Source organism: Brassica rapa, chromosome A09 (assembly GCF_000309985.2).
Source record: "Brassica rapa cultivar Chiifu-401-42 chromosome A09, CAAS_Brap_v3.01, whole genome shotgun sequence".
In the NCBI taxonomy this organism is placed as follows: domain Eukaryota; kingdom Viridiplantae; phylum Streptophyta; class Magnoliopsida; order Brassicales; family Brassicaceae; genus Brassica; species Brassica rapa.
In genome coordinates, this window is record NC_024803.2 from 25135988 (window position 1) to 25157183 (window position 21196).

A 21196-nucleotide genomic window follows, 5' to 3' on the forward strand; every position below is an offset into this window, starting at 1 on the left:
TTTGGTGGTTTTTCTCTGAATTTGTGACGTCAAGAAGATACGAATTACGAAATGTAATGCAGTCTAGATTCAAAGGTTTCTCAATGTTTTGTACATTTTCGAGACTACTGTGATTTTCTTTTCAATTTTTATTTATTTCAAGCATCCATCCAAATATTATTGATACACAGATACAACGTGTTTTAAAGTTGTGATGCGACTCTGAACCACCTACTCAGGTCCAAATCGTCCAAATCAATATGGGTTTGAACCGTGACTATCATCCCGTCCCGCAATTAACAGTAACAAAAATCTCTACATATACTATATATCTATATATTTTTATAACTGTTAGAACCGCACCGCAGTTGAACTGCTTGTCCTGCACCGCTCAAACCGCAATCACCGTTCAGAGCTATTGAAAATCCAATTTTCACTATTTTGTTCATATTTCCCTAATGTTTTCTTATATATTCATGGAATCAAATATTAAATCAACCGGTCAATTACAAAAATAATAACCCGGTCATAGTTATAAGTCAAAATTGAAGTTTAGTTTTCTCTAATGTTTTCTATCGTCCACAGTAAAATTTATAAACTGAATATATATTTTTCCTAATTAATGATATATATCAACCATCTTAGACCATTTCTAATCCAACACTATAAGAAAAATCTATAAAACAGAAAAAAATATAAAGATAAGTTTTTGCTATTTTTTTTCTATTTTAGAGATCTAATATTATACTCTTCCATTTTTAAATTAGTGTCACTCTAACATTTTTTACACAGATTAGCAAAAATATATGTAAAATTATTTATAGAATCATTGCAGTTTTTAATTAATTTTTAGTTAAAAGTAAATATAATTTACATTGAAATCATAAAATGACATTGTTTTTGTAAAACTTATTACGAAACAGAGTGAATATATTATAGAGATGAGTTGGATATGATCATCAACGGGAGCTTATATTACTTTCGTTACTCTTATTGTTAGTCAGAATCACCAGGACAAATGCGTTGTTCCACACATAGACCTCTTCTTTTTAACTATTTTTATTTATTTATTTTTTTTGGTTTTTCTTGTGTAGAAAACCTACTTCCATTAACTTATTAAACTTTGGGGGTACAATGGTTGATACATGATTTGAAAACAATAGAGATTAAAGCACCGCGGCCATTTATTTCTAGGTTTCAGACAGTAAATTATATAAAAGAAATTTATCAGATGAGCTTTTTAAATTGTTTTCAGATGAGAGTTTCTTGATATGCCTTTAAAGCCATTTAATATCAAGTGTGCAGTCCCATGGTATACCACTTATTTTCCCCACCATACATTACCCTCAATTTCACGTTTTATTTCTTATAAATATATACAGTTTCGTTACGTATGAAGCACACAATTGATAAGAACCATAAAATTTGTCGACGCGACGCTGATTATTTAAGAGGCGTACCAATTAGGTATTCAATATTAGGATGTAACACTGATATTGCAAACGTAGAAAAACGAGTTCACAAATCTTATGTGAAGATAAAATGGTTTGAAATGTTGTGCATGATTTTTTTAATTATTTTATTTTTTTGAGAAATGGCTCTCTAAATGTTGTGCACAATACATGAAAGTTAGTTGGAACACAGAAAATTAAGACATCATCGGCTAACTTGGTTCTTAGTTACCCGGAGAGATTGGGTGGGTATGAGATTATCATTATGACGGTAGTAAAGAGATTGACCGGTGATAGCATTCTTATCGAACCCAACTCCTTCGGAATTATTGACTCAGTTAGGATACTATACATGTGACTCAACATCCTCTCTATAATTAGACATATAGATCCCAAATTCTGGATATATATATAGAGCTACGCTCCTAGAAAGACAATTTTAATCTAACAACAACAAAAAGAACAGCAAGAACATGGCAGAGACTCAAGGAAAGGTCATCACTTGCAGAGGTAAGTAGCTCACAATGTGATCGTTTGTTATATCATTTTCATGATCATGCTGATATATAATGATACATGTATGTAGCTGCCGTTGCATGGGGTCCAAAAGAGCCGCTTGTAATACAAGAAATATGCGTCGATCCTCCTCAGGAAATGGAAGTCCGGGTTAAAATCCTTTACACCTCCATTTGCCATACCGATCTCGGAACTTGGACCGGCGTGGTAATAAACACACCTATCTTCAAATCATTAGAAAATCATGCTTCTTGATTAACATTACAATATAATTCTGATGCCCTCTTTGTATAAAAAAGAACGAAGCTGAACGAGCATTTCCGAGGATTCTTGGGCACGAAGCTGTCGGGTATATGCCAATTCACATTGGGATATATCTACTATTTAAACCTACATGTGACGCTAATAAAACATATTTTTTTCATCTTCTGGACATGAACAGAGTGGTAGAAAGTGTCGGAGAAGGAGTTAAAGATGTGAAAGAAGGAGACTATGTGATTCCGACATTCAATGGAGAATGTGGTGAATGCAGAGTATGTAAGAAAGAGGTAAGTAATCTATGTGAGAGATATAAAGTGGATCCAATGAAAAGACTGATGGTTAGTGACGGAGGGACAAGATTCTCAACAACCACAAACAAGGACGGCGGTTCGAGCCAGAGCCAACGCATTTATCACTTCCTTAACACCTCCACGTTCACCGAATACACGGTCTTGGACTCAGCTTGCGTTGTCAAAATCGATCCTAATGCTCCTCTCAAGCAAATGAGCCTCTTGAGCTGTGGTGTCTCCACGGGTTAGTTATTAGATCTATTTATATAGCAATTTGTATTATGGATTTATTGAAAAAACAGAATCATTAATTTGGGTCCATAGATTCTTTAACAATACGAAATTTTTTGTTTTCTTGTTGGGATTTTTGAATATAGATTAGGATGTTATTATTATCTCGTTTTTTGGAGCAAATATAGTGAGATTTGGGAGTAGCTAAGGAACAAAGGAGGAGATAGGACCTTGGTTTCTGAAACACCATTTATTTCTCTTATACCAAACGCAGTTAATTCACCTTGATGATACCAATCAATGGTTGTAGAAATCTACAGCTGTAGAAAGTGATACATATTCAAAATTTTAAATCAATAGTCACATGAAGTGTATATGTGTATCCCTATTAAAAGTTATGTTTTCGTTCCGCGAAAAAAAAAGGTGTGGGAGCAGCTTGGAACACTGCCAAAGTGAAAGAAGGTACAACCACGGCTGTCTTTGGATTAGGTTCGGTTGGACTCGCTGTAAGATTATTACTCCCTCTGTTTTTTTTTATATTTGCATATAGATTGAAAAACATTTAATTTTCTAAATAAAAATATCATTAATTGTTTATCTAACCACAATTTAACCAATAATAAAATAGAAACTATAATATCATTGGTCATCTAGCATTAATTAGTAATAAATTTTACATAGAAAATTGAAAACGTCAAATAATTTGGAACAAAAAAATTTCGCTAAAACGTCAAATATAAAAAAAACGAAGGGAGTAGTATTTTTTTCCATACACCCCTCATTATAAGTTAAGTTTGAATTTATATAGTAACTCATAATAATATATCTATACATATTTTATGAATGGGAACTGAAGGTTGCTGAAGGTGCACGAGCAAGAGGAGCTTCTAGGATCATTGGTGTTGATGCCAATGCTTCCAAATTTGAGAAAGGTATTACTTTCTCTTCGAATTTTTTTAATATGATTTGACTTCGGCTTACTAAGTGAAGCGGATGGTTAACAGCCACTGCAATAAGATTTCCATATATTCGCAATCTCTCAACATGCTTAAAATACTGATCCAAACCATTATTGCAGGTAAATTGATGGGAATAACAGATTTCATAAACCCTAAAGACTTAACAAAGCCAGTACATGAGGTACTGTCAACTTTATAACACAACAAATCATCAATAATTATTAAATCAACTTAGTATTAATTGACTTTAACAAATGATTCATCAATATAAAAAAAAAATAGAGGATACGAGAGCTGACCAGAGGAGGCGTGGACTATAGTTTTGAATGCACAGGAAACGTCGATGTTCTTCGCGAAGCCTTTTTATCCACTCACGCCGTAAGTCCTGACTAATGTGATCAACGAGTTGTTAAGTTTACTTGATAAACAAGTTAATTTAGTAACTTGAGCAACAAGTAACTGTTTAAATAAATTGAATGATAGGGTTGGGGATCGACGGTTCTAGTAGGAATATATGCGACACCAAGAACATTGCCACTTCATCCGATGGAGCTTTTCGACGGCCGCAAAATCACTGGTTCTGTATTTGGCGGTTTCAAGCCCAAATCTCAGCTACCAAGTTTTGCTCAACAATGCATGAAAGGGGTCTGAGTTTTTTTCCTCTAGATTCTATACACAAACTTCTTTAACTCGACTTAGTTTTGCGTTTTGGTGGAGATTGATTGGGTTTTTTATTTTGTAGGTTGTGAAATTGGAACCTTTTATCACCAATGAGCTTCCATTTGAGAAGATAAACGATGCGTTTCAGCTGCTTCGCGATGGAAAATCTCTTCGTTGTCTTCTCCAAATTGCTAAGTTTCTCAAGAAATAATTCTACACATTTCCAAAGTTTTATTACTCTATTATTTACCTAGCAAACACTTGAGCAACCATTATTGTGCCCAGGGATTGTTTAAGACTCAAATGATCTTGTGATGTCATATAAGTTCTTATTATTCAGTCGATTATGTTATACGATAACCACAAAAAAATTGATTACTCATATGTCATACGTTGCAACTACGTGTGGATGTCTCTTTCTATTGAAATAGAAAACGCACAATCAATTACTGATCTGTGTAAAAAATGCAATTGTTACTTGTGGCTTGTAGTGTGCATGCTATGTTTTTGAAACCATTCGAATAACTACGTATATCAAATAAATCAGAAAGTGGATAATTACGTCAGTGTGAGCATGGGTTTACACGACAACACTCTTGTCGATTGCTTGACATGCAAACTTCACTCTGCTTCACCAAACCAACCATTGCAGACTTGCAGTTCACTTATTAACTATTGCCAATGTTTATTTTTCCGAAAAAAAAAACTATTGCCTATATTTAATTAATTAAGTTATTCATCATAAAACTATTTATTTAATGGAATAGTTTACAACTTACTTTTTGCCTCACCACTCACACCAGATGCAACTATAACTATAAGATCATCGCATTCAAATGTATCAATTAACTTGATTGGTGCGATTGATGATTAAAAATAATACTTGTGAACGTGGAAGAGCCGATTATTCTTGATATAAGATATGCAAATACCAAAGTGATCGTACATGATTAAAATCATTTTGGCATTTGTGAACTTTTTTGTCTGACGGGCAGGCACACTTATTCTCTTCCACCCTCAGACCAATACGACCACTTGAACCAAACATGGTAACCAGAGAACTAAAACCAACAATATATAACTTCGTTTTTTATCCATTGTAACTATTAAGGTAAACCTTATTGATCTCTTTGCTTTATTGATTGTTTTATTCCGGTTTGTTTACCCATACCACCTCAAGATTCAATAATAAAATAGCGGTTGCCACAAAAAAACTATTAAAGTAAACCTCTAGTATTATCTTGAATATTTAATTTTCTCTCCTTATTGTGATGTAGTGACCATGTGAATTATCTTTGTTCTATACAACTCACTAGGTAGTAACCCGCTGTATACGCGGAGTGAAATAGTTTATTAGATTGTTTATTGTATGTTGTACTAATGGATTTGTTGTATAGTTTTTTCTTGGAATGAGCATTCATATATCCATCCGGATTCAGTTAATCTATTCGGATTTCAAATTTTAAGGTTAGAAATTTAAATAGTATTCGGATATTTACAAATTTTAGTTTGGATTTGGTTCGAATCATTGTGAGTTCGGTTCAGATTTGAGTTTGGATACCCATTTTGATTAAAAAATTAATGTGAACACATTAAATTGTCTGCGATATAATTAAGAAAATTAGTATGTGAATGCTTAATTGTTAAATGATTGTGAGATCGAAATGTCAATATACTCAAATTGAAATTAATGTGAAACTGGCTTGTGTCCAATATAGTGTGAAATCATTAAGTGATAATGCTTCTCTTTTAATATATACTAGGTAATAATCCGCGCCTTGCGCGGAATGTGATTATTAGTTTCATTATTTTTTAATAAGGAGACATTAATCTATTTAATCAAGATATTGGTTCGGTTTTAGGTTTTGTTTTTGGTTTTTAATCTCCTAAAATATAACTATCATTTTAAATCAATATTTATTTGGTTTGTTCGGTTAAAATGTTTGATGTTTTGTTTTTTTTTTTCCTGTTATGATCAAAAATTACTATTATTTGTTTTACATGTTATGAATCTTAGATAATCGTGATGTCGAACCAATGATTTCATATTATTATTTCTAAACGGATAATAGTTAAAAAAAGAAAAGAAAATTATTAAGACAAATCATTTTACTATAATTTGGTCGATAGTGAAAGAAGCATTAAGAAAAAGAATATTTTAACTTCCAAAAAATTAGATATTTCAGTTGTAGTAAATACTTAGTTATAAAGTGTTCACGTCAATGTGCACATGTATGTGTATGTAAAAGTATACAAAGGTGATTGATAAATACATAAAGATACTGTTAATTAATATTAAATGTCATTTTTCAAAATAATACATGAAAAACTAAATTCTTATAATGAAGTTATTTTAAAACAAAAATATTGTAAAATTTATATAAACTATGATATACAACTTATATATAATTCTTTAAATATATGTATATATATATGCATATAACGGATCAAATTGGATATCCGTTCCTATAAATATTGATATTTGTGATTTGCTTTTTTTTTTTTATGGATATTGCATTTTAGTATTTGCTTCGTAAAGTAGCGAATATCCGGATTTTTTGGTTCGAATCAAAACGGATAACGAATCGAATCAAAATTTATGAATAATTGTCGAGTTCTATTCGTAAACATTAAAAATAACGTAAAAAAAAATCATGCATGTGAGTTTTATATTAAAAAACGTAAGTACATAGTGTGAACATATTTATGTAGAGTTTGAATGAGAAACTCTCTACATGTGACATGTGTCATTTTAGTGTGAACGCATTAATTACAATACTTCTACATATGACATGTGTCCAATTTAGTATGAATGCATTTATTACAATGTTTCTCCTTTAATATATAAGAGATGTGATCGGGATTTAAAACTAATGACATACATAAGAACATGGAAAGTGATTTAACTAAAAAGTTTACACCAAAAAGAAAAAATTAACTAAAAAGAATGACCAAATAACCGGTCAATATTAGTATGGGAATAAATTACAAGGTGAAACTTCACATTCAACTCAACTAAAATTAGAAAATAGAAATGAAAAAGTGAAGGATCGAGAAGTCAATTGTGTTTAATCATTATGTGATATTAGTTAATCCATCAATTTTTCTACCCAAAAGCATGATTAAGCATAGAATTTAGAGAAATAAAACATCATTATTAATGTTGAAACACAAAGATCCCATCAACAGACAAATCATAAGAACAGTGCTTGTAGGGTAACAACTTTAACATAAAATCCCCAGCCTTTATCATTTTATTTCTTGATTATGCATTTTCTTTTGCTAATTAGTGTTGAACATATACTTACTTTTTCTTTTTTTGCAACTAACATATACTTACTTATATTTGCGTACATAGTTGTTGCTAATTCAAATACATGGATGATATATAATCCAACCATCGCCTTTTTACTAGGGAGAGGATATTCCAACCTGTCACTCCCACTTTCCTATCTCTATTTTCGTTTTTTTTTTTTTTTTTTTTTTCATTTTAGCTATTTCAATGTCTAAATGCATTATTGGTGTTCAAATATGCACCACGGAACGAAATGGAGTAAATATTTCTTTTTTAAATAAGAAGGATGATAGGAGGTGGTGGACTACGCACCCCTATCAATGTCCGGTCTGGTTTTAAGAAAATTCCGCGTCCAAGAACCAAGATCGGTCCAGCTCGTTAAAAAGGCATGGGCGATGAAATTGACTTGATGAGCACACAACCCATACCGCTAGCAGACGTGCCAACTTGTCAAAGGCGTAAGTGATTTGTATTAAATGTCTAGGGACGAGGCGAGTTGAATCCGCGCCGAAGAGAATATGTGATATCACTCTGACAAGAACCAAATATATGACTTCATCGCAAAAGACGACAAGCTATCTTTTGTCGGGTTCGGAGCGCACTTTCACCTATAAAAGAAGACATTTCCTAATCGATCACATGACATACTTTTTTTTTCCTGAGCGAACTCATATAGAATTTACTTAGCTATCTCAATACTTTGTAAGAGTGAGCTCGATTCAAATATCGACCTCGCCTCACGTTTGTAATCTCCTCTTGTATTTCAATATTCTTCTAATGGAAATGAGATTTCCTAATTTTGTCCCTTAATAACTTAATCACCTCTTAATTATATACCCGAACTCACACTTCAACATTTAGCGCCGTTTGTGAGAAAAAATCAAGAATCTCTCAACTCAAAGAAACATTTAGAAAAGATGGAAACTACATATCCGGATCAAGAAATTAAGATGGCAAAACGCAAAAACTCTAAGGACCATTTGGGAAACAGTGTTGCGGTCGCTGCCACAGAACACCCCGTAACCCCCAGTCACAAACCAGGCGGAGGAAAACTAGACGATCCAGACAACAACTTTGAGACAAAGAGCCATAGCAAACCAACCAACCACGCCCTCGCGATATCACATGACAACAAGGGAAATATTCCACGCGAGGAAACCGCATCCCCCGTACGAGAGCAACAAAGTGTCACTTCAATTCTACATTTACTATTCGCCGGAGAAAACCTTCCCGACAAACTATCTCAAACCAACAAGTCAGGGTATCCAGACCGCCCGAAGAGCCCTTCATCGAAGTCCAGCAAGTCGAACACTATGTAACATACAAGGTCGATATCCTCCACCCTCCGGTTAGAAACCCTGGCATCCTCATGGGAACGAAGAACATCACATTCTCCAAAAAAAATTCGAAAATACCTCATCCGCAACCCACGAGCAGAAATCCCGACTTACAATGGGAAAACCGACCTGAAGCTCTAACTTTCCGCTTTCATCCACGCACTTGAGCGAACACAATTCCATCCCAAGGAGCATAACGCATTCTACTGCCAACTGTTGGCAAAACACCTCGAGGGGGTGCCTTCGGCTGGTTTGTCTGCACCCAGCTAAAAGCGATTCAGAATTTTGACCACTTGGCAACCACTTTCGTATGACAACACGAGAAACAAGAAATTCCAAGAAACAACAGACAATCCCTGAGACGCGGTTTCCAACCTCCTCGCAAAACTCAACTTCAATTGAGATTCGAAACCAAACTCCATAAAGGATACATAGCCGAGAGAATAAGAGAGTTCACGACAATACATCATATGTCCGACAAAATCATCCTGACTACCCTTCAGAAATCCCTATCGAGCGACTAGAACATCCTAGACGAGCTCATCTTCGACAAATCACGAACCGTGGAAGAGGCGCTGCAGAGAACGGAAATCTTTGCCAAAACCGAGGTAACAAATGCGGAAAGACAATTTGGATTCGACAAGCGAAAGGTCAGATATGTGGGTCACGAAGAGCGTGACAGCACAAGCTACAGACGAAAAATAGAGAACTAAGATGATGAGACCAATCGGGAACAAGCCGGCGACACCGAAGAGAGAAATCAGTTCTGTGAATATTACCGCGCAGTCAGAAAATCCACCAAAAACTATAAGATACTCCAAAACCTCCTCTACAATGAGTACCGTGGAGCCCACACTACAAACCACGAGGCAAGTGAACCTGACTACCAAACCACGAATGCCAGAGCACGCCATGGTCGCAACAGGTCTTGCATGAGCCCAAACAGTAACGAGTTCCACAGAGAAGCTTAGATGCCACCAAAAAAAGCCCAAGTCGTAGAAGCCCGAGATTGCCGTAAAAGTCCGTCGACGAACTGTGTATTATTAGTATTTCAGTTTGATTAACCTATCTAAGTTCTTTTCACTTTTGCGTTGTGCTTCAAGGCCTCTTAATCAACTTCATTTAAGTTGTTTCTAATTTTTTTTTTGAAAAACCGTCTTAATTAGGAATGTCTCCCTTACGCTGAAGTTCCTCGAGGAACGAGGGATAGATCGTCATAACGAGAACTGTCTCAAGAATAAAAATTAATTGTCAACGTTGAACGAACACATAGACAGTAGCCCAATTTAATCCCCGAAACCACGCTCCCTATGATCATAGCGGACTGATCACCCGCTCGATTTATTTTAGCCGAGGCAATGTCGTAAACGAACCTCAAAGCGAAGTGGCATAATTGAATCTACATACAAAAGAGTTGCTTACAAAGCGTACATCCGCACTAAAAAAACTATGAAGAACGAACGAAACATAAAAATAATAAACAATTTATATAGAAAAGAATGATACAAAAAAAGAGACAACATATACAATACACTCAAGAACGCGAAGAAACTGATGGCACATCGCTAGATGATCTGAGCACCGCATCGTGAGAAACTTCTAAATCCTCAACGTCAAGGGTGGGCTCATCCATGGAATTCACCTTCGCCCAGATACGAGCTCTCTTTGATTTCAAGACCCGCCACAAAATCTGAAGGGACCGGAAAAACATGCTCGTTCTTGACAACACCAAGGTAGCCAAGAGAGCCGAACATACGGTGAAATTCAACATGCGACACCCGAACCTGTTCCTGATCGGCGGCATATTGGCGAACCCAACCAAAGCGAGGCTCATAAACTGATTTGACCAACTTCCGTGCAACTGAGCGCTCAACCACAGCGCAACGATTATTTGACTCCTTTAGCTCCGCGAATTTAGCCTCTCTCTCTTCCTCGAGGACCTTATTAGCGGCCTTCACCAGATCAATCTCGGAGCACAATCAAACCACCTCGGACCGAATCCCTTGAAGCTCCACTTCATCGGCTTGGATACGATTAACACTGTCCTGCCGAGAGCTCTCCACTGCACGAAGCTTTGTCTCTCAATTCTCAAGAGCTTGAGTCATATCGACAATGCGAGCCTTGAGAGGATCAGCCTTCTATTGCGACAACCAAGCATCCAATCAATCTTGCTCGGCCTCTTCCGTCATACGTTCCAATGATCGATCCAAGTTCTTCACTCTCTTATCCTTGCTGGTCATAAGCAGAATCTGCCGACCCTCTAACTAAAAAAGGAGGGGTAGGAGGGAAACAAATAGTAAGAAACCAGGACATCAATGCGTCATAAAATAGCATATGAAAACAAAGAGCTTACACGAAAAGTAGCAATCACGAGATCTCCATATGAATTCTTGAAAATAAACGAAGATTTCTCAGAAGCACCTACATACGTCAATAATATATGACATAAGCGATTGAACGCCTCTCAATCAGAAATAAAGCCATCCTTGCCATTATACCTAAAAATGAAGCCATGCGAGTAACCCAAACAATCAACCAAGCGAGCATGCTCAACCTCTTCCACCTCATCAGTAAAAGGCATGTATGCATGCGGAGACCCACTAAGCACTGGTGGATGACGAAAAGGAATATCAGAGCAATCAGGAGAAAACAGAGGTACCCGAATAACTATCATTGGTCCAGCAGGAGATTTCCCGATTTGGAAGCGTTAGGAAGCGCCTGACCAACATGAGGGATTTTAGGCAAATATGTAGCGGGCGCGTCAGCACGAGCAACATAACTAAGATGCGGAACCATCTGAACATTATCGTCGGCAACTCTCATATCGCCACTAGGAGACCTCATTTTTCTCTTCCTACCTCTCCGAGCAGGCAAACCCTTCACGACATGAGGATCGATCAAAGACCACAACTTTAAATCAATACGCTACGTCAATACAAATCCATTTTTTAAAAAGGGGAGAGAAGAAAAAGAGGCTACCTCACTTCAAATAAAGATGAACATATAGCAGGTAGACCCAATTTTGGCAACATATGCCCAATAGGGCACACATATCACCATCAAACCGCAGTGACCTTGGATAAATACACGAATAACGATCTGCCCAAAAATTAACTCAGCGAGCCCATTTAAAAAAACAGGGGGGGGGGGGAGGAGTATAAAATACAACGAGAGGTCCACTCACCCTTGTCGAGATTCCATGATCCACGGTAGCACCGACTCACATCTGGAACAGACGCCTAACTAATTCTATAAAAATAGTGCATCCGCCACGATCGACCTTCGTCTCCTTTCCGACGTAAATCAACTTCTTACTAGCCATAAAACTAAGGTTTAGCATTCCCAAGAAAAATCGGTTGCTACTAATTTAAGTAAACTTCCGAAACAACCAAGGGTCTGCCAAAAAAACAAGCTCGGAAGCAAAGACCATCACTGCCACAAACGTCTTCATCGATGGACCCGTGAGTTGGGTAAAAATTATGGCGGGCTCCTCGCATTGAGCCACCAGAAAACTTAGAATAGGAAACCACACACCAACCTTGAAAAACAATTCATACATATATATGAACCTAGCAGGAGGATCCCATGGATGCTCATCCTAGGTCGTTATGCTGATCTCGACATTACAAGGAAAACCCAGAGTTCGTGGAGAGATGAAAGAGATGTTTCATCAAATGAGGAAGGACCAAACGTGTTTGCCACCCGGGGAGCTAGAGTAGCAAGTTTTCGCCCCGAGGGACCCCACAACCTCTTCCCTGAAAATCATCGGGGCAAAGCAAGGAGGCGTCTACCGAGCCTTTGATCAGCGTAGACATAGTAGGAGACTGAGTAAGAGTGCGAGGAAGGTCAGACTCAGAGGATCCTGACGAGCTACTAGACAAACTGCAAGACGTTTCGGATTCAACCCTTGTCTTAAACATCACCTCACCAAAAAGCAAATAGATCAAAAGACAACAACCGAACTCAAATAAAGACTTATAAGACCAAAGTGAGAAATCACTGTACTTATATCCAAAGCAAGAAATTGAAGATTCACGTATCTCTGACACGAAAAGACGTTCCTTCCCCGTAAGATATAAAGTAACAATCAAACAAACAATAACAATGACCTCGATTCGCTGAACCGCACCAAATATTCAAAACTATTTGTCGGATTCGAATCTCTCCAACAAACTGGGGGAGACTCATTGTTGGAGGTGAGCTGTGCACCCCTATGAATTTCCGGCCCGGTTCTGGGAAAATCCCACTCTCAACCTAGGCCAAGAAGTGAGATCGGCCTAGCTCGCTAAAAAGGGTATGGGCGATGAAAGAGACTTTACGAGCTAACAACCCATACTGCCAGCAGGCGTGCCAACTGGTCGAAGGCAAACTAACTAGTCACTGATTTACATTAAATACCTAGGGATGAGGCGAGCTGAACTTGGGTCGCAGAGAATATGTGACATCACTCTGACACGAACTGAATATATGACCTCCTCCCAAAGGACGAACTATCTTTTGTCATATTCGGAGCACACTTTTTCCTATTAAAGAAGACTTTTGCTAATCGAGCGGTGGACAAGCATTTTTTTCCGAGGGAACTCAGATAGAATTTACTTAGAGATTTCAATACTTTGCAAGAGCGAGCTCGATTCAAATATCGACCTCGCCTCACGTTTGTAATCTCCTCTTGTACTTCGATTTTTTTTCTAATACGAATGAGATTTTTGACCTACTTTTCTCCCTTAGTCACCTCTTAATCATATACCCAAACTCACACTTCAACAATGATGATTATGGACATAGCTAAAGATGTATATTTTTGTAGTGTTGTCTATCAGTTTGTGGAGTAATACATTAGGTAGCATATGTGTATCCTAGAAAGATGCAGTAATATTGGAATTCGTGTTTTGTAATGTGATTGGGCTTTGCTGAGTTTAGAAAAAGAAAGAAGATATATTCTTGAAGACAAATGGATGTTTTCTATCAAGCAAAATATTTTTGAAGAGTAAGTTTTACATTAAAAAAAATTTCGTTAAAATAGCTTGGAAGAACTTAGGGAATAAGTTTAGATTTGCTATATAAAGAAGACATGCCTCATGAAGTAAATATGTCTCTGTAGAAACAGAAAACTGAGAGATCTTTGTTTGTTTCTTGTGTGATCAAGCTTTTTGTGTTACTGTTATGCGTTAGGTGATGACTTAGTTGTTGACGTATTTCCAGATATATGGAAGATTGAAGTCTAGACGGAGAGGGAGTTTATCTCAGGGTTAGGTGATCCTAATAAATTGAAGTCCTCTAAGGTGAGTGTTAGCTTTGGCTTTTGTTATCCTAAAGAATCATTGTAATAGAAAATGGTAGTACTTAAGAAGGGTTTTGCATGATGTATGCGTAGCGAGTTAGTGTATTCGCTTTCTTGTTATAGTGAATTCAAAAAAGAGAAACTTATGTCTTGTTTATTTTTTGCACTTTACTTTAACCTTATCATTCACACTTTCAATTGGTATCATAGTGGGTCACCTAAGTCATTGGTGAGATCCTAAAGGTTGAGGAAATAAACTGGTTCATGAAGAAGGACACAATTTTTTGAATCAAAATTAATGGAGGCATATCAACAGGGAACATATATGACAAGACCACAATGTCTTGATTCATCAAATTACAGGTATTGGAACGTTCTTATGCAAGTTTTTATATGTGGTCTTGATGAGGACTGTCAGAGTTCTATTGAAGCTGGTTGGAGCCATCCATCCGGTGATGATTGATGATAAGAAGGTTGAAATTCTCAAGCCACGAGATCAATAAAGAGAGTTAATGCCAAGACTATATTTTATAATGTGATTGATGCAAGCTACTTCAAGTTTATTTCTCAACACACATTAACTCAAAAGGTGTGGAAGAAAATTGAGAATATGCTTGAAGGTACTACAAGTGTCAAGCAAACTAAGCTAGATATCTTAACATCTAGATTTGAGAATCTAGAGATTGATGAAGAGAAAACTTTGGCTTAGTTTAGTGCTAAGTTGTGTGACATATTTAATGAATGTTTAGCGCTTGGAAAAAATACAAAGACAAGAAGCTGGTGAAGAATCTGAAGAGATCTTTACTGTCAAAGTGTGAGTCAAAGATTTTTGTTGTTGATGAAGCTTACAATCTGGATGAGTCGTCTGTTGATGAGTTTGTTGGGATTCTTCAAACTTTTTAGTTAAGCAAGTCATATAGAGATGAGGATAAGAAGAAAGAAAATCCATATGGAATTGTTCTAAAGGTTCGTCTTCTAAAGTTCCTATGGCGTGCTGTCAATTTTTTTTCTTCTAAGTATCAGAAGCAAAAGCAAGGCATGAAGGAGAATGAAAGAAGAGGTGACTTGGGATAGTCATCATATAACATATAATGCTTTGAATGCAATGGATTTGGACGTGTTCGCTCTGAACGTATGGATTTACATAAGCAAAGGAAGAAGAGAGACGTCAAGAATGACTGTGGAAATGATTACGATGATGGTTAGCAGCTTAAGAATTTTATGGCGTTCCCAACCATGAAGTCGAGCTCTCTAACAATATGTGTTTTATGATCTGCATGAGCGTCAGAATGTGCATCTGAATGGTGTTGATGATGATGGAAGTATGGATTATGTAGAGCTTGCTGAGAACTATGAAAGATTGTATGAGAATTAGCTAAATATGATTGAGGCAAATTCAATGCTGGTTAAGAAGAAAGTCAAGCGAGAATTGAAGGTTTTTGAAGCACTTAAATATGCTTTCGAAATAAAATAAAAGAGCACGAAAGGTTAGTACTTAACTTGCATAAACACAAAAGAGTTTGAGGATGCTGAATAATGGGACGAATCAACTTGATTATCTTCTAAGCATTGGGAAAAGTGATCGATGTAGTCTTGGATTTCAAGGGAATCTCATAAAGCTAAATGTGTTTTCGTATCAGCAGGAAAAATTGAGATTGTAGCATCATCTACTACAAAGCGAATGGTTATGTCTGCAGGGAATGCATCACACAAAAGACTGATGAGAAAACTGGGACTGATTAAAAAACTGCAACTACTACAAGTAATTCTACATCGACTGCTTCGGGTAAAGTTTCTGACCGTAAGAGCGCATCTCAAGAAAGTTTTGACCTATTTTTCATCATTGTAAAGTTGTTGGGCATATTAGATCAAGATATTTCAAAATGTTTAGGATGATCTATATCTTTGTGATTAAGATTATAGTGGATTGTTTCTTGCGAGGCTCAAAAACGTAGCATTCTAGGTGATTTTTGGGTAAACAATTTTTTGTGTCATTCTTCTATCTTTTCCGCGTTCTTATTATGTTCTCCATTATTCTACAAACTTATGCTTTCCAATTTATATCGGCGAGTTTATCTGAGAATGTGTCGGAGTTGTGTGTTTAATTCTGGTTTAAGGCCAAACAGTTCTTACCATTGTGATTTCAACATTGATCGATTAAATTTAAACTGATCAGTCTTGATTGTCTGAAGTGTTTTAATTTTTTCTGTTTTTTGCTGAATAACAGGAAACGGACATGCATTGGGGACTGAGCAGAGATGACTATGATGTAATGAAGGTGGAGTGTAACACTTTGTGAAAAAGCATGTTTCCTGCTCTCATCCCTCGTCTTTCTTTGATTTTATCAAATTTTGATCACTTAATTAAACGGGAAGATACAATAAATTTTAACATCAAAAGTTATTTTGCTAATGCCCATTATTTTACAGGGAGATTTGCCAAAAATGACTCAAAACTTGATTTTGAATACAAAAATGTACCACAAATTCAATCAAATGCAAAAGTAACCCAAAAGCCTAGTGAAATTAAAACAGCCCCTTATGAACAAACAAAAAACATGTATTCAATTTTAACATTATAACCCTCCGTTAGAGAAGACTTCTTTGTAAGTTTTCTCTAAGATGACTTCTTCGTAAGTTGATGACAAAAAAAAAAAAAAGACTTCTTCGTAAGTTTTCTCTAAGATGACTTCTTTGTAAGTCTTTTCGTTCAGTAGATCTTCAAAATAATTTTATAATTTTATAAAAAATATTTTGATGGTTAAAAAATTGAAATCATGTAATAATAAACATTTCTCAATGATGTAAATTTAGTTCATCTGAAATTGAATTATTTTCAACATAGATGAGTGAATGTATATTAGCTCATGAGTCATGGTTTAGGGTTTGGTAACATATGTTATAGTATTGTATGTATCTTTAGGGTTAGATTCTGAAATATTACCTTCATTTTTTTTTCAATTGACCCATATATGTTAGTAACTATCTAATAACTTGATTTAAACACTTTCTAAATTTTTTTTTTTAAGTTTAAGAAAGTGTTTTTTGCATAGTTAATTGATTTTAGGGTCTGGAAGACTCACAGAAGACTTAAAAGAAGTCTTCAGACACATCCCGCCTAAATTTTAGTAGAATTTAGGTTTCCCGCATAAATCAAAGTCTTCCATAAGTCTTTCAGGAGTCTTCCATAAGTCTTTCAGAAGTCTTCCATAAGTCTTCCAGAAGTCTTCCAGAGAAAGTCTTCTCATAGATTAGATCTGAAAAATAATTTAATTTTTTATAAAAACTATTTTCATGGGTTAAAATTTGAAATCATGTAATAATAAACATTTTTCAATGATGTAAATTTAGTTTATCTGAAATTGAATTATATTCAACATAGATGAGTGAATGTAGATTGGTTCATGAGTCATTAGTTTAGGGTTTGGTAACATATGTTATAGTATTGTTGGTATCTTTAGGGTTATATTTTAAATCTTATCTTCAATTTTTTTTAATTGACCTATATATGTTTAGTAACTATCTAATAATTTGATTTAAACACTTTCAAAGTTTTTTTAAGTTTGAAAAGTTTTTTTTTGCATAGTTATTTGATTTTAGGGTCTAGAAGACTCACAGAAAACTTAAAAAGAAGTCTTCCGACACATCCCGCTTAAATTTAAGTAAAATTTAGGGTTCCCGCCTAAATTTTGGAATAATTTAGGTTTCCCGTCTAAATCAAAGTCTTCCATAAGTCTTACATAAGTCTTCCATAAGTCTTCCATAAGTCTTCCAGAAGTCTTCTGGGTCGAAAATATTTAACCTATTTGGAACTTTTGTCTCCATATATAAAGAAAATTTACACATTCTCTTTCTTCCTCTCAAATGACTGCAACAAAAATGCAATGTTTCTCACACTAAAACTCCCAACCTCTCTCTAATCTCAATTTTATATTCATTTCTCACTTTTTCTTATGTCTTCTCACTAATTTATCTTCTTTTTACAGATTTTTCATTACATGATTCTCATCGTTCACTATTTCAAAGGTAGATCACTAAATTTTGGATATGAATTTATGTGTGTGCTTATATGTTAGATTCTAAAAGCTATAGATTCAACATAGTGGACTGTTTTGTTTATTTTGTAAGCATAAAATTTTCATTTTTGAAGGTTTCTCTGTTTTAAAGTTATTTGAATGTTTTTGAATTTGCAGATTTTTCCAGATTTGAAAGACTTCTCAGAAGACTCTCAGAAGACTCTCAGAAGACTCTCGAAAGACTTCCCAGAAGCCTTCTAATGCATTTTATGCTAGAAGACTTCCCATGAAGTCTTGAGGAAGTCTTCCGAAGTCTTTTGCCTAAAGTGGTATAAATTTTGGATATGTATTTTGTGTGTGTTTTTATATTAGATTCTAAAAAATTATAGATCCAACCTAATGTGACTGTTTTGTTTATTATCAAAAAAGTTATTTTTGAAGTCTTCTCTATTTTGAAGTCATTTGAATGCTTTTGAATATGCAGATTTTTCAGATCTGAGACAATTTTGGAAGACTTATGGGATAATTCTTGGAAGACTCTCAGAAGACTCCGAAAGATTCTCAGAAGACTTCTTTAGAAATCTTATTTACTTTATGCTAGAAGACTTCCCACAGAGTCTTCAGAAAGTCTTCCAAAGTCTTCTGTCCAAAGTGGTACAAAGAGATGATGTGAAGTGGAGTCCAAGCTTATCTATGTTGAGGAATAATATCAAGCTGTGTAATAATTTTGTTTATGGTCTTTTTATGATTTGTATGTGTAATATTTTAGTTGTGAATTATTTTGTAAACTTTAAGAGATGGTAATCAAAAGAATGGTTAATATGTTCATGTTTTGCCAAAAGTACTTGACTTCATTAAAGTTACTGATGCAACATACTAAAAAATATTTTAATCATTCTACCCACACATAACAAAACACAACAGCACAACACAAAAACTTAGTAAAATTAGCTAAAACTAAGAGAGAGGACTTCTCAAAAAACCTTAGTCAAATTCACAAAATTAAATTTTAAGTGAAAGTTGAAATTTCAAATCTCGTGGAAGTTAAAAGTTTTATCTTATGAGGAAGACAACACAAACACAGAACATCAACTTAATAAAACAAAATCATCGGAGAAGGCTTCTTATGAAGTCTTCTACAAGTCTTCTATGAGGAAGACTTATAGAAAACTTCTCCATTTAGCTAGAAACATTATAAAACATCAATGTTTGTAACTTCATAATTATCATCAATTAAGTTATAAATTCGACTCAGTAGTCCTAATATTGACTAATAAACATGAATTAGCAAGAAGATATTAAAAATACATTTTAATTTTGGATAAACTTGAAGTTTTATAAAACTTTACGTAGAAGACTTCTTTTGAAGTCGTCTACGGAAAACTTCAAAAGAAGTCTAGTCTGTGTAGACTTCAAAAGAAGTCTTCTATTTAGGTCATTTTTGAATTTGCAAATTTACGAAGGAAAACTTCTTAAGAAGTCTACTCTACAGAAGACATCTTCGGAAGTCTTCCTTTGTAAATATTGGCTTACTTTTGAAACTGATTTTTTTTTAGAAATTCTCAGTGAAGACTTCTTTACAGGTTACTTTTGAATTTGACCGAAGTTAGTTAGAATTTTGACTTTTTGTAGAAGACTTCTATGGAAGTCTACCTGGACTACCTGGAGAATACTTCAAAAGAAGTATTCTCTAAGTCTTACGGAAGTCTTCTCAATGTCGCAAAAAGTCTGCTGAGTTACTTTTGCAATTGAATATATTTGACTTTTCGAGAGAAGACTTCTTTAGAAATCTTCCGTCGGATGACTTCTCTAGAAGTCTTCTCTCGCGGGCAAAGCTTTGACCAAAACCCAGAATTAAACTCGAGATGACTTCTTTACTTTAGAAGTCATCTAATTGATATTAAATTTTTTACTATTATTTTTAAATTGCAAAAGTAACCCACGCATATATCTTCCAGCATTCAAAAGACTTAGGGAAGACTTTCAGAAGACTTCTGTAGAAGTTTTTCTCCAGGAAGACTTCCTTAGAAGTCTTCTCCAAAAAGTCAAATTTCTGACCAACTTTGGTAAAATTTAAAAGTAACTTGTTTATCCGAGAAGACTTCTACAGAAGTCTTCTCTGGGAATTTCAAAACTTTTTGTTTACAAAGGAAAGTTAGAAGACTTCTACGGAAGTCTTCTATTAAAACACACACAAAAGGTCAATTGCAAAATTAACCTATGCATTGAAAAGAAGACTTCTAAAGAAGTTTTCTTCGTCGAACAAATCTGAAAAATAAATTGTAGTTCGAGATTTCATACCTTGAACTCGTGAAATGACTTGCGTGGTTTCTCCAATCACCCAGAACTTCACCACAATAGCTACATACTCGTTAATTGCCAAGAATCGTGAGCTTATGAACCTTACATAATTTGTAATCAAAGTCTTCAATTTTTTTGATGATTTTTGAGAGAAAGTGTAAGATATGTGGTTTGTGTAGATAGGAAATGAGAAAAGATGAGAAAAAATCAAAACTTTAGGGCATTAACACTCTCAATTTGGTAGTTCATGGTGGTTGAGGTATTGGTGTCAATGGCAGAGTTGTAAATATTTGGTGGAGATGAAGATGGTAAGGTAAAAACCTTATTTTCGAAAAATAAGTAATAGCATTTTCGTGAATAACTAGAATTTCTAGGGGAATAGGACAAAACAAAGTTTCAAAAAAACATAGGTTATTTTTGTGATTTACTTGAAATTTTGAGTCATTTTTGAAAGAACCCTTATTTTATAAAGGTAGATGATAGCAAATACAAGATATCTATACTATTAAAATATAATCTCTCGTAAGATTATGTCTTTATTCTTTTATTTTTTTACTAAGTTATGCCACTCATTAAATTTAAGAAATTAATATTAATTAAAATCAGCCAGCAAATAAATC

At 34.9% G+C, this 21196-nt stretch overlaps 1 protein-coding gene across 1 annotated transcript; it reads left to right on the forward strand.

The window, feature by feature from the left end:
- The first annotated feature begins 8 nt into the window (after nucleotides 1-8).
- On the forward strand, nucleotides 9-19191 carry LOC103840137 (alcohol dehydrogenase-like 3). Its single transcript, XM_009116609.3, has 11 exons — nucleotides 9-227; nucleotides 393-1940; nucleotides 2017-2153; nucleotides 2246-2295; nucleotides 2389-2741; nucleotides 3152-3234; nucleotides 3585-3660; nucleotides 3807-3868; nucleotides 3970-4065; nucleotides 4171-4332; nucleotides 4430-19191. Exons 2-11 carry the CDS (start codon nucleotides 1904-1906, stop codon nucleotides 4556-4558), a joined length of 1185 nt encoding a protein of 394 aa, XP_009114857.1. The 5' UTR covers nucleotides 9-227; nucleotides 393-1903; the 3' UTR covers nucleotides 4559-19191.
- The last annotated feature ends 2005 nt before the right edge of the window (nucleotides 19192-21196 follow it).